The sequence below is a fragment of the Tupaia chinensis genome, unplaced genomic scaffold, assembly GCF_000334495.1.
Source record: "Tupaia chinensis unplaced genomic scaffold, TupChi_1.0 Scaffold000451_2, whole genome shotgun sequence".
Lineage (NCBI taxonomy): Eukaryota > Metazoa > Chordata > Mammalia > Scandentia > Tupaiidae > Tupaia > Tupaia belangeri.
The window spans coordinates 1,043,703-1,058,967 of NW_006159958.1; the positions used below are offsets into that span (position 1 = coordinate 1,043,703).

At 39.6% G+C, this 15,265-nt stretch overlaps 1 protein-coding gene across 2 annotated transcripts in view; it reads right to left on the bottom strand.

Annotated features, from left to right (window-relative positions):
• Positions 1–15,265, bottom strand: part of ULK4 (unc-51 like kinase 4) — a 685,490-nt gene that overhangs the window by 218,211 nt on the left and 452,014 nt on the right. For both annotated transcript variants that reach the window (XM_027774534.1, XM_006155390.3), the window contains one exon: positions 5,281–5,447. In XM_027774534.1, coding sequence (XP_027630335.1) covers positions 5,281–5,447 — 167 coding nt within the window. The remainder of the gene's footprint in view (positions 1–5,280; positions 5,448–15,265) is intronic.

Here is a 15,265-nt window from a genome sequence, read left to right on the forward strand (position 1 = left end):
GTGCCCATCAGGAATGTGGTAGAAATTTCTCTCTCCTCACTAAAGCCCGGGCCCATGAGGAGAGCTCTGTGCAGCAAAGACACCCCAAGATGCATGCAACAATAAATACAGGAGGTCAGAAATCAACGCAGAGCCCCAGGCCTGCGCCTCCTCTGTCTCTCTCCAATTTCCAAGCATCGCACTCGCTCAGGTCAGCCTCCTGACTCCCAGACCCAACTCTCCAGGTGCATCTTGCACAGGGCTTCTGTCTCGGCCATGACATCTCCACTGCATTCTCTATGCAGGCTTTCTGCCTTCACTTTCACCTCTGGATTCAATGACCTAGTTCCAGAACTAGCCGCCCCTTGTCACTGCTATGTGGTAACTCACCCTACCTCTAACCATTCAATGTTTTTAATCCACCAAGGGAAGATAGTAGCTGGGCTAGTAGTAGGGTTTGAGAAGAGCTTTGCCTTTGCTATATATCTAAGATAAAATGTGTATTATTTAGTGGCAGCTTTGATGTGGAATATGAAAAAGGGAGGAATTTTAAGAATAGCTCCCAGGTTTCTGGTTTGTACAACAAGGTAAGGGTGGCAGGGTTTGCTCAAAGAGCAGTGGATTTTTGGGGCAACTCCCAGCCTCGTATTAGGGGACATTCTAGTGGTCATATTGAACAATCTGCTAGATAGAAAAGCATAAATCACAGAGGAGAACTCTGGGTAGAAACATAAACTTAATAATCTTGGACATATAAAACTTGCGAATGTCAACTCACAAGCAATATTCAATACTAAGTGGCAATATACCATTACCTAAAATAAGACAGTAGAATTCAGCTAACTTCCCAGTATTAAAAAAAAAAAAAACAAAGCCAAGTACAATGTAATTCTATTACATCTAGCATTGTTTCATGAATCTAGTGGACAGTAAGTGCTCAAGAGAGGTTTGTTGATCAACACAGAAGTCTCTGTGGAGAACACAGCCAGTTCCTCAGAAGGTGCTGTCTGAAGTCTCGAGCAGGTTTGAGCACACACCAGAACACAACTGTTAATGGTGCGGCCCAACTCTATTCAACTTCCCACTTACTCCGCTCACAAGTACCATCATGGGCAAGCTCTCAATGCGCTGATGAATACAATAATTCAGTCCCTGCTCTCCAGGATTTCGTAATTTAAAGAACGAAAAGCTGACAAGTAACTATGCAGAATTTAGGGTGTGGGGATAAAACCTGCTATAAAAGAGCTGGAAACAAAGTTTGGGTAGCATGGGAGGGAGGAGAAAAGTGACAGTTGATTTCACCACCTAGATGGCGAGGATGAGGTCTACAGGGCGTAATATGGAGTGCGGATATTACAGGTGTTGGGGGTTCCATGAGCAGAGGCATGGCAGTCACGAGGTAAAGGGCCCACTTAGAAAAAGGCGATGAAGACAGCCTACATCTGGATAGCACGGAGGACTGGCAGACGGGCTGGGAAGGCATCCGGGGTCTGGATTGTATAAGGCCTTGAATGTCTTGCCCCGGAGTCAGAAAGTTAGATCATAGATAATGAGGTGATGCTGAAGTTTCCAAAGGAAGGGAGAGGTACAATCAGGATTGTGGGAATGGCAAAATAAATAAATAAATAAATAAATAAAATCTCATCTCCCATCAACAACCAGACAGAATGGATAGTTGATAAAGCAGAGCAATCAGGTGATAGAATCAAAGGAATCAAATCAGATCATTTCAAGAGATAATAAAAATAGGGACGATAGGGGGCAGCAGATAGTGCAGCAATTATGTTGCTGGACTCCCACATGGCCAACAGTGGTTCAAGTTCTGGACCTGGCGGCTTGAAAATCATGCTGGGCATGAGTGTGTTGTGCTCGAGATCCTGGGAGGAGAAGGGATTGCAGCATGGCCATTCCCCCTGGGGGTGATCTCTTTCTTTCCCTCTTATTGTCTCTCTCTCTTTGGTGAGTGCATGCAGCCTAAGGCAAAACACTCTTTAAAAAAAAAGCCCCCTACCACCTATGCTTTGTGTGTGAGAGAGAGTCTAAGAAAGACTCAATCAATGCCCATACTTCAGTATTTCTACAATGCTGACACATCCACAAACCAACAACAATTTAATTGTTCTACTCTGATATACAACAGCTCTCCTGGACCACCTCAGAAATAATAGACAAGGCCTAGACTGGAAGTTAGGTTAGCTGGATTATAATAGTGAATGTTTGTCTTCCCTGGAAGAACCTTCCCTAACCTCCTAAGTAGGTCCAGCCCCCTCTCCTTTTGTTCCTTCTGCAACATCCTGCACCATCGTTAGCTGCATTTTCATGCACGTAATAAGATTTGCCTATTTATGTATCGACAGTCTTCCCTGCTAAACTGTAAGCTCCTCAGAGCCAACCTCCCTTTCTTCTCGTGATCCCTGCTGAAATTACTGGTACCTACCCCTATGCAAAATAAAACCTAAATTAGTAACTCGCAGGCCTGCTAAGAGTTAGTTTAGTCAGTACTTAAAAACTGAGTGCCCTCTCATGTGTGAGGACACCAATGAGGAGGCCATGGCCCACAAGAAGTTCCCTGTGCACTGGAAGGCAAGCACCTTCTCTTTGTTGCCGTTCATGGCACCACCCCACACATATTAGTTGCCTTCCCTGGGGCCAGGTATGTGTAAGACACTCTCTATATAACTATATGTGTTTTATTCTTTCATTGAGGTCTCATGACAACCCTGCTAAGTAGTTATCAAATCTATTTTATAGAAAAGGAAACTGATACTCAGTCAGGTGAAGTAACTTTCCTCCAGTCATAGAGGTGGAAAGTGCTGTTCTAGGACTGGAAACCAAGGCAGCCCAGCCTGCCAAGCTCATGCACCTACCATTCCAATGAGTCTCAGGTATGCCTCCCTATCTTTTGTTAACTCAAGGGTTTAAACAAGGATCAACTGTGAACCACAGGGCATACTGGGGGTAGAAACTGAACTGATGGAAATTCTGACACCTGCCTGTCATAGTACCCCAGTACACATACTTGAATTATACCACTCTCCTCCCCAGAAAAGAAAAGTGCTATATAAATCTAAGCACTGTTATAATTTGAAACAGTGGCACCCCTCAGTTCTTCTACTTTAATGAAGCTACTCTTACAAGTAGACACAGGTTTTGCATGCAGGAATATCCTCCATGTAGTGTATGTTTACAAACAAAAGAAATGACCTGTGGGTTTACAAAGTGCCCACAGCTCAGGGTTTCGGGCAGCTGCATCTCTGACGCACTCTACTGTTCCCCCAGCTCATTCCCCTCCTTCGGCCTGAAGAACTCCACCTTGTTCAGATTGACACCAGGTATCAGAGAGATCAAAGTCAGCGATCCAAGGCCAAGAGCAATGAGTGGCAGACCCTAGAGGGTGGATGTAAGAGGATTACAGCAATAACATTGATAGCGTTGTTGAAAATATAAAAAATCAAAAATAAAAGCACTGATCTATTGACCTGCTAGCAAACCAAAGGAAGAGAATTAGAAAATATTTTGTCTTTAGGAATTTTCTTTGAAAAATCCCTGAATATCTACCTAATCACTTATAGCAAGAAGGATTGTGATTGTTCTGAAGATTTTTTTTTTTTTAAATTCTAACCCTTTTAAGTCTAGGATCTATAAGATATATAATCTTTCACAGATTGATATCATCAAGGCATCTTCTGAGAGTAGCTATCGACTACATCTCGACAAACTGCATACAATTACCACTGCAAAGAGTGAAATAAGAAACAAGATTCTCAGCCCAACTGTGGTGGTGGAGACAGTAGGGTCTCTGCTCTGTGAAGGTAGAGGCCATACAGAAAGCTCCAGGTTCACGTGCTGGGTCTACCTGGACACACCAGGTGCCTCCATGGACATGACTGTGATCTGGGCTGGCTGCAGGGCTTGGGGAATATCACAACGTAAAGACCCTATCGAGGGTGCCTGTCTGTCTGTCTGTCTGTCTTTCTCTCTTTCTCACTTTATCTCTCTCTCATATGAAGAAATAAACTTTTTTTTTTTTAAAAAGAAGAAACAATGTTCTCTGAAGAGAAGTTTGTTATAAGAAAGAGGAGAAATACGTAACTCAGGATTCCGTAAGTACTTAAAAAAAACTTTGCTCTTAATTCAGAACTATTATAGACAAGCAAATAGAACAACTAAGTCATTCAAAGGTCACATTAACCAACTAGTTTTACAGTTTGGGTTAAATACTTAGTAAATACCAGATTTATTGAGCAAGATCTTGGGATTATTTATTAAACTATACTAGACAAGATAAATGCTTGACCCCTTAACTGTGAGTAAGTGATGCCATTTTTCATAATGATGAATAGCAGAGACTAAATAAACCAGCGTCTAGGGATTCATTCTTGGCTCTGCTACTGTAACTCTTGGCCAGGTATCAGAACAGTTTGGGTTCAACTTTAGCTTCTGCATCTATCCAAGCTAGGCTGCTACTATTTGATGTACATCTCTAGCAATTTTATCACAATTTTAAACATAACACTAAATGGATATTGGCTGTGTGCCTTTTAACTTGCTCTAAGTACCAGCTGACTGAGTTGGTTAGAGCATGAAATGAAACAGGCATGTAGTTTCCTTACATGGAAAACACGCAATAAAACCACACCTTCTGCCTTTCATAGAGCACAGTCTAAATACTGGTTAAACTTGAGGTAAACTGACTTTTTCCATAGCCACTGAATATACCTCTAATACTCAAAACCATCTTGGAACTCCATATTATTGGTCATAAGAAAATGCAGTGAGGGAGTATGGGTTGTGCATGTAAGGATGTGTCTATCTATGAAAATATACAAACATGTATACATATGTGCATGTAAAAACTCTCAACCTATTGTTCCTAGCAAGCTAACCTATCTTGTTGAATGTGAGCTAGAGTGTTGCCTCTAGACAAAAAAGTGTGTCTCTGAACACTTCCTGGCCAACCCTGAGGTGCATGTAACAAATACTCCATGGTTTCCCCACTATTGCTCATTGAGTCTTTGCAAAATAGGCTTTGCCTGCTGCCCCTTAAGACTTTGTGATCAAATTCTCTAAACATTGGTCACTGAAAGATGACTCGGCTTTGCCTGCTGCCCCTTAAGACTCTGTGATCAAATTCTCTAAACATTGGTCACTGAAAGATGACTTTCTAGAAGACTCTGTCTATAGAATGATACGTTATTTCTTAAAAGTAAAGACACAGTAGAGAAAGACTACAAAGAAGAACGAAAGAGAAGTGTAACATGGAGTATGGCCTCTCAAGACACTGGAAAAGAATCCCTGTACCTGCAAAGCCAGCCGTACGATACTGGACGTATAGGTCAGCATGCTGTGCAAAATATCAAGCAGGGAAAACAGCAGAGCAGCTGCCATCTCGTTGTTGTTTTTATTATGTGGATCCAAACACAATGTGGCAGTCTCAGTGAACAAGTTACAGATGTGACTGACGAGTCCTAAAGGTAAGAAAAAAAGGAGAACAAAAAATTATTCATCATAAATTCAAAAAATAATGTGTCATATGAACCAAACAGCAAGCATGCGTCTTCTGAGTTGCAGACTCTGAGCAGTACTTGAATTGTTCTCTTAACTAGATTCACTTGAGAAAATGCAGGTTTCCAGACCTTACTCCCAGATTCCGCTCAGGAATCTGAGATGCAGCCTAGGAATACATTTGTGGAAGAAGCTGCCCCAAGTGGCTTTGATGCAAGGGTTCCCCAAACCACACTTTGAGAAATACAATCCTACATGGGAAGGCTTCACAGAGTCTGAAGACTTCCCAATACTGAGGGGAAATACGCAGTATATGAACAAACTCTGGGGAATCTACTGTCCCCAGAGACTCTGTTTGAAAGCAGAGCTCTTCAGTATCTGAGTCAGGGACCATGGTGAATCCATTGCATGAGTCAGGGACCATAGTGAACCCAATGCATGAGTCAGGGACCATGGTGAATTCAGTGGTCTGGTCTATCAAGAGGTCTACAAGTGGCTGGGGGTCTTCAAGAGGGCAAAACAATTAAGCAATTTTTATCTCATGCATTTCAAAAATGTAAGATTAATTATGATTTTAAGAAACTTAAAATTACCATGTTTTATTATTTTGTCTCACCTCATTAATAGTGAGGTTGGTCTTTACCAACTTTTAGTTTGATGTAGTCTGTCACAACAAATACGTTTTCATATATGGGGGGCATTATTGTTCATATTAAAAAGACAGTATATCTATTGTCAATGTTGTATAGCATTACCTTTTAAATTCACAAAAATGAATCCAATACAAATGTGAAAATACAACGTGAAATAAGGTTATAAACCTAAATTATGGACAGAACCCTGGCCACCAATAGAGCATGAAATCAAATGATCAGAAAGAAAAAGAAAGAGGTGGGGGGGAAAGAAAGAAAAAGAAAGAAAGAAAGAAAGAGAGAGAGGAAAGAGAAAGGGGAAGGGGAAGGAAGGGAAGGGAAGGGAAGAGAAGGGAAGGAAAGAAGAGCAATCTGGAGACCACATGCTGGCACAGTGGTAAACAGGATAGTCCTCAAGGCTGACTCCCACATGGGCAAGTTCACATCCAAAGACCTCTCCTAGCTGAAACTGGCTGGAGCTAGGAATGGATCACAGTATCAAGGCCCCTTCAGGGGTGCTTTCTCTCTCTGTGTCTCTCTGGCTCATGGAAGAAATAAATTTTTTAAAATAGTAATTAAAAAAAAAGAATCTTCAAAGACAAGTGTTTTACAGAAGTAGAGAGGGAAAAAAAGTAGTATGTAAGGAAGATTAACATGTACTAAAACCTGAATGTTACTGGACTCACAATTCGTCTGTCCCTAATCTCCCATTATCAACTGGATGAAAACTGCCAAGCTCAGCCATTCAAGCTTTGGTATCTCTTCTACACAGTGCCCATTCTCACTTTCAGGAGATCAACTCATTTTTCCTGACAAGTGCACAAGAATTCTGAGACTACAAAAGCAACTGAGTCACTGGTGGCAGAGACACACCACAATTAAATAGGCATCATTTAAAGCATACTCCTTGTGGGGAAAACAGGTATAAGTCACACAACTGCCAAAGCGTTTTAAGAAAAATTCTGAGTCTCAAGGCTAAAGATAAATACACTTGGAGGGAAAATAGAATGAATTATTGTCAGAATTTCTTTATCAAATGACATGGTCTGATAGCACATATCATCAATGACACATAGTGCAGAAAAGCAATTACTACAACATGTGCACTGCACCTCCAGGCATTCTCCTTAGAGAATACATCACTCATGAGCATGTTATGAATCAGTGCATGGCATCTGTGAGCCGCAGAGGCATAGAAGGGCTTAAAATGTACTATTTGGTAAATTCATGCTGCAAGAGAAGATGCTCTCCTTTTGGAATTCATTATGACTTTGTGACGCAGCATGTAGATGGTCAAAGGTGAAGGGGGTGAGTACTGATTAACTCCAGTTCTGTGAGCAGCAGAGAGAGACACAAATCTTCTGAAGGTAGGGCTAGGCCTCTGAGCATCCATCCATCAGTGTTTGATTCAGAATAAACAGCTTTTGGCGAACAATACTGTCCAGATCTTCATTTGGTCTTCACGGGAAAAATGTAAAGGATGAAAGCAATCAAATCTCTGCTGAGATTAAAAAGTCTTTCCAGCTCACTGTGTGAGGGGAAAAAAAAAGGCAACAGGTACCAGTATTTCACACACTGAAGTTCCCAGCTCCTAGATGAAGATGCTCTGAAGGGATGAAAATTGAACTTTAAGATAAAACTATGTCTTTGTGTGTGTGTGTGTGTGTGTGTGTGTGTGTGTGTGTATGTGTAGAGGTTTTTGCTATAGGGCGTGTGCACTTGCCAGAAAGACAGGGAGAGACAGAGAAATAGAAAGCAAGAAATCACCCCCCAGGGGGGATGGCCATGCCGCAATCACTTCTCCTCCATTCTCCCCTTGGGATCTTGGGCACGCATTCACATGGGTCCGGTGTGAGTTTAAGCCACCAGGTCTGGGACTTGAACCGCAGTCCGTATGTGGGAGTTCAGCGACATAGCCATTACACTAACTGCTGGTCCCAAGATAAAACTGTGTCTTCACAACAGTGATAATGTGAGTAAAGCCCACTATATGTATGTATGTATGTATGTATGTATGTATGTATGTATATATATAGATATATATCCTGGACCTGGCAGCTTGTTTTCTCACTTGCCCTCTTTTGCTCTCTCTATCTCTTTCTGGTCAAATTTAAAAAATAATAGTGGTAAATAAAATTAACTACTTCTTTTATAAAAAAGTATTTTAAAGCAAATTCCAGACATCATCTTATACTTTCAACAAGTACTTCAATATATTCTAAAGTCTCTCTTTTTAATTACAATGCCATTACCACTTAATAAAATCAATACCTTTCTTAATGTGTTAATTTCTTAATGTACTCAATACACAGTCTATAATCAAAACTCAACTCTCAGATTTTAATTTTTCTTTTCTTTTCCTTTTTTTAAATTTATTTTATTTATTTATTTTTTATAATTAGTAGGATGCAAAGTAGGTGCACACATTCCATTTGGTTGTGGACCTTTAAGTCTTCTCTAATCTCTGACAGTCCTTCCTCAGTCCATAAGATTTTATGCCATTTATTTGTTGGAAAAATAGAAAATTTTTCTTCTAGATTTTCTCATGGCATTGTTCCTATATCCCTATATTTCCTGTAAACTGATAATTAGGCTCAGAACACCAATTTTATTCAGGATCAATTCCTTTGGCAATAATACCTGGAGCTGGGTTCAATGCATTTTCTATTGCACTTTATCTGAAAATATATACTATCTGTCTCTGTGATATTAAAACTGATCCATGAATTCAAGGTTGTTGGCCTAATTCATCCATTATAAAGTTATCTACTAGTGACCATAGTTTAGTATCATTATTTCATTAGAGATAGTAATATGGTAATCTTCAAATTCTATCATTCTTTCTATACATTTTAAGCTGATTTTCTTCCATTAAAAACAACAACAACAACAACAAAAAGACACTCCTTTATCAGCTATTTAGTTACCAAACAATATAGTTTGGAAAGAAAAGTAAGTAAAGTACTTATTACTTCCTGCCACTTACCAGTATTTAGAACAATGATTTGGGAGTATCAGCAATCACCAGAGGTGGCCATGATAGGGGAGGGGATAAAGAAGCTGGAAATTACCAGAAGTTCCTAATGAGTTTATTTTGTACCATTATTGCAAACATAAAAATTTTTAAGTAATACAATTGAGTTTCAATTTATTTCAACCATTACTCTTTTTTAAAGGAAGAATACATTTTAATTCTCTATTGCACAACATGGTGACTTGGTTAGTCAATAATGTAATATATATTTCAAAATAGCTAGAAAAGAATATTTTGAATGTTCTCAACACAAAGAAATGATAAATGTTTAAGGTAATGGATATGTTAAATACCCTGCTTTGATTATTATTCAATGTATACGTAGATCAACGTATCCCACCTTTGGCCAGAGAGACCATAGAAGGTATTCTTGCTTCTGCAATGATAAAATGTGCCATCTTACAAAATTCCTGTCTCAAAATGGACATTAGTGACTTCTCCAGAGAGCCCTGATTTATTTTAATGAAAAATAGTATTGGGACCAGCAGTTAGCATAATGGCTATGTCACTGAACTCCCATGTAGTCGACCTCGGTTTGAGTCCCAGACCCAGTGGCTTAAACTCATGCCGGGCACGTGTGTGTGTGCGTGCCCAAGATCCTGAGAGGAGAATGCAGGAGAAGGGATTGTGGCATGGCCATCCACCCTGGGGGGTGATTTCTTGCTGTCTATCTGTCTGTCTCTGTCTTTCTAGCGAGTGCATATGCCCTATAGCAAAAAAAAAAAAAAAAAAGACTCTCAAAAATAAAAAATAGTATTTAGAGGCCATGGTCTGAGAGTGGGCAGAGATAAGAAGTTCATATCTCTTTAAAAAATTAGTTCATGCAAATATTTATAATGCCAGAGTCCAAAAATGGACCCACAGTTACCTGGCCAAATCAATTTCAACAAAGAAATTTCTTTTTAGAAAAAAACAATCTTTTCAACAAAAGGTGACATAAAAATTGAGTATATTCTGGGCTGGGTGCAGGGTGGAAAGAAATATCCTTGATCAATACCTTAGACAATGTGAAAGAATTAATTTCAGATGACTCACAGATTATACATGAAAAGTTAAAACAATAAAAATTATAGGAGAAAACGTAAGAGAAGATCTTTGCACTTAGGAGTTAGGCAAGAGTCCTTTGAGAGCCTAAAAAGTCATGCTCACTAAGTTAAGACTTCTTCAAAATTAAAACTTTCACAACTCAAAAAATGCTATTAAGAAAAATAGTCAAGACAAATATTAAGAGAAAACATAAATTATATATGTATATCTAAAAAAAAATCCCAGAATACATAAATAATTCTTTCAATTCAATAATAAAAAAAATAAGTAATACAATTTTCATTTGGACAGGTCTAGAATAGTTTACAAAGTATGTATTAACAATCAATAAACACATGACAAGTGTTAACATCAGTAGTCATCAGGGAAAAGCAGATTAAAATTACAATGAGATGATACCATATAATAAACAGGAATAAGAATAACAAAAAAAACTCACTGTCACCAAATGTTGGCATTGATATAAAGTGACCAGAACTCATACACATTACTGAGACAACACTTAACAACTTGGAAAAAAAATATATATATATACACATTTATCCTAGTATCTAAAAATTCCACATCTAGGTATTTATTCAAATATTTATTCAATAAATTCTAGGTATTTATTCAAGTGTATGTATGAAAACATACACTCACATAAAGATTTATTAGATAGCCCCTAACTAGAAATAGTCTAGGTATTCATCAATAGAACAAACAAATTGATATGTAATCACACAATGTACTACTACTCAACAATTAAAAGGAGAGAACTGAATCCTACAACGACATAGGTGAATCTCAAAAATAATGCTGGCATACCATGGAAACAGAATAAACGTATAAATTGAGTAATACAAATACCTTTAAAGTTCTAAAGAAAACTATCTCTGTTGATTGAGATCAGAACAGCAGATGCTTCTGGGAGAAAGACAGAATGGAATTTTCTAGGTTGATAGAAATGTTCATGCTTTGTTGGTGTATTTGCTGCAGAGTGTATTCATTTTTGAGTATCAGTTAAAACTGCTTTGTACACTTCACCACACAGAACATCTACTTCAAATGAAAAATGCAGACCTACAAAAATGGTTAGTATAGACTACAACAATGTTTGAGGAAGATAAATGAAGCAGTACATGCAGTCGGACTGAGATGACAGCAGTGTGTACTGATTGCTCTGTGCCTACCACCAAGGTCTCTGAAGAAATGAGGGAATGATTATTTTTTAGAAATTATAACTTAGCTTTCAAAATATGCTGATTTGAGGTAACAGAAGGGGGTCCAAAGTACCAGTACCCAAAAGACAATTGAAGATTAAGCCCTAGAAAGTAAGTAGCAGTTAAGATTGGAAAAAGAGAGGCAAAAGATGATCGGAGAGAATGAGTAAGTTCCCAAAAGAAAGGCAAGACACAGAGAGGCACAGAGTCAAAGACTGAGGGTTGAGTAAATCCCACAAAGCGGCAGGGATTTACAGAGGAAATAGAAGCAATGGGGCTAATACAGTAGAACGGGAATCATGATAACACAGTGCCATGAATATCAAGAAATGACTAGAATTGAAAAGAAAAGGCAGTGTCAAGAATGTCTGTCTGGATGTCAGCAAGATGGCAGAACAGGAGGGCCCAGGGCCACTGCCCTCCACAGAAAGTTCAACTAGCAACAACACAAACAAAAAAAAAAAACCTTAGTAAAATTCCCCCCAACTTGGAAATAAGCGTCCACCTCTTCAGTTTAATTAAACTCATTTTAAAAACTGCATGAAAAGGGTGACAGAACTAGTATCATTCTGACCACATTTCTCCTCTCCCCTTTCCCACACTGGCAACAAGCCAAACAGAGAGGATTTCTCTGAGACTGTGGTGGTAGGCCCAGAGCAAGTGTTCAGTGCACACTGCTATCGTCTCAGTGCAGACTACACATACTGCTTTATTTCTCTTTTTCAAATATGGCTCTAGATTACATCAACCAATTCTTTTAGCTCTGCCTTGTTAATTTTAAGTGTATTTTATATGTACTGAAGTGTGCAAAGAAAAGAGAACTGTAGATGGACATCCAGCTTTCCTAGCATTCTGAGACACTTCCTGGGAAGCCCAGTCTAATCTCACACCTCATGGGATATGTATATGGAAAAACATAGCTAGACCACCCGGGGTCAAATAGAATCAAAGAGGCAGAGGGCTGATCTTGCAGCCTACTAGTAAGTATTTCACCAGACCAACTAGGCAGTTCAAATTGTGGCCATAGTAACTTGAAACACATGCTGGGTGTATATGCATGCATGCCCCATATCTCAACAGGGTGGAGAAATGGAGACAAGATTGTGGCATGACCACACCCAACTTAGGGGGTTATTTCTCCCTCTCTTTCCATCTATCGCTGTTGAGTGCATGCATCTGTTGGCAGTTAAAAACAAATAGAAAGGAAGGAGACAGAGCCCACAGTGACCAGCACACCAATCTTGGTGGTAGCTCTGTATATATGCAAGTTACAGTGTCCCATCAGAGAGAGCAGCTCATAGCCTCCCATAAGGTGGAGCTGGTCACTCCCACAAGCAGTGAGAATCTCCACCTGGATTGGATCCTAAATAGCCAGCCTTCAGAACCAGTCTTACCTCATGGATCCACACAAGGAGAGAAACAACAGCTGCAGCAAATTTCAGCAAAAAGCAGGGTCTAGATCTGCCATTTCCATGATTTTAAACAGCATTCAGCCCATCCTCAAAACCCACTACAAAATCCCACATCTGGGCAGAGAGGTAAACATCAATTGTTTTTGCTCATTACTACTGAGCAAAAAATCTCAGTAGGTTCTGTCCCAAACTGCAACTCTACCAAACCCTCAGGGTTTCTCCTATAACTCTGTCCAACATGAACTCACATAGTAATACCATCTAACCAGAGACTCCATCCTACGGCCCAGTATGATCAGAAGCAATTGCAGGGCTCATACATTGGCTCAGCCTAGTTGCAGAACTCAGCCAGTGCCCTGCTGGATAACAAAGCACAGTTAGCTGCCCCATCCGAACTCAGAGCTAAGGCAGCAGCCCAGGCATCTAGTGTACCTGAAAGCAAGCTCTGCCAGTCCAGGTTACCACATGGCCTAGTCAAAATCATAGCTAAATTAAATACTGAATATTTATCCTTGATGAAAAATTCTGATAAAAGCCAGGGACCAGCAGTTAGCATAATGGCTATGTCGCTGGACTCCCATGTAGTTGACCGCAGTTCACGTCCCAGATCCGGTGGCTTAAACTGACGCCGGGCGCGTGTGCGTGCATGCCCAAGATCCCAACAGGAGAACGGAGGAGAAGGGATTGAGGCGTGGCCATTCCCCCTGGGGGGGGATTTCTCACTTTCTGTCTCTCTGTCTCTCTCTGTCTTTCTGGCGAGTGCACGCACCCTACAGCAAAAACTTCTCCAGAAAAAGAAAAAAAAATTTTGATAAAAGCTGTAAAAGATGGCTGTCTACTCAAATACACAGATATTAACATAAGAATTATGAGAAATAATAAAAATCATGACAACTCTAAAAGAAACTAATAAAGTTCCAACAATGAACCATAAAGAAAAAAAAAATCAGGGCTAGTAGGTGGTGTAGTGGTTACAATGCTGGACTCCCACAAGGACCACAGTCTGGGTCCTGGACCTGAAGGTTTGGGAGTCTCACCAGAAGCATGTGAGTGCATGCCCAGGGATCCCAGGGAAAAAGTGGGATCATCCCCCTGTGGTAAGAGGGGTGCTGATTTCTTTCTTCCCCCTCACTGTTTCTCTCAATCTCTCTCTGGCATGTGTATACACCATATGACAAGGAAAAAAAAAACTCTGTAAAGGAAAAAGAGAAAATCTATAAAATGACAAAAACTTTAGAATACTTCTCTTGAAGGTCAATAAACTGCAAGAACATACAGATAAAAAAATAAATAAAATTTGACTAACAATACACAACCCAAATGCAAGATTCAATTAATAAATATTTTTTAAAAAAGAAAGCATAGAAAGAATACAATGACAGAGCTGATAATCCAAGGAAAGCTTCAACAGCAGGCTTGATTGTGCTGAAGGATCAGTGAATTCAAAGACAGAATATTTGAAATTATCCAATCAGAGGAACAAAAAGATGAAGAAGGAAAAAGAATAAACAAAGTTGGGCCAGAGGTGGCATGGAGATTAAGGTACTGGCTCCTATATGGCCAAATACTTAATTTGAGTCCTAGACCTGATGGCTTGTAAGTCATGCTGGGCATGTGTGCCTGCATGCCCAAAATACCAAGGAGACTGGAGGAGAATGAACTGAGGTGTGACCATCTCTGTCAGTCTCTCCAGTGAGTGCATGTACCCTATAGCAAACAAACAAATAATTCTTTAAAAATAAAGAAAGCCTATAGGAATTATAGGATACCAAGAGCCTAACCTACACATAATAAGAATTCAAAAAGGAGAAAACAAAGAAACAGAGCCAGAAAATATATTTAAGGCAATAAGGGCAGAAAATGTCCCTGATCTGAGGAAAGATGCCACATCCAGGTACAAAAGAGACAGAAGATTCCAGTCAAATTCAACCTAAAGTGAAATTTACTAAATATATAATAATCAAACTATCAAAACTCAAAGACAAAAAAATAATTCTAACAGTATCAAGAGATAAAATACATATTACATACAAAGAAGTATTCATAAGACTATCATAACATTTCTCAGCAGAAACCCTGCACACTTGGAGAGAGCAGGATGGTATATGCAAAGTGCTGAGAAACTAAAAATATTATTCACAGCAAAGCTGTCTTTCTGAAATAAGGGAGAAATAAAAATTTTCCCAGACAAACAAAAGATTAAGGGGATTTTTTATGAGAGGTTTTTGCTATAGGGTGCATGTGCTTGTCAGAGAGACAGAGAGACAGAAAGCAAGAAATCACCCCCCAGGGGGGATGGACACACCACAACCACCATCCCTTCTCCTTCATTCCCCTCTTGGGATTTTGGGCACACACGCACATGCACCCGGTGTGAGTTTAAGCTACTGGGTCTGGGACTCGAACCATGGTCAACTATATGGGAGTCCAGCAAGATAGCCATTAATCTTGGGA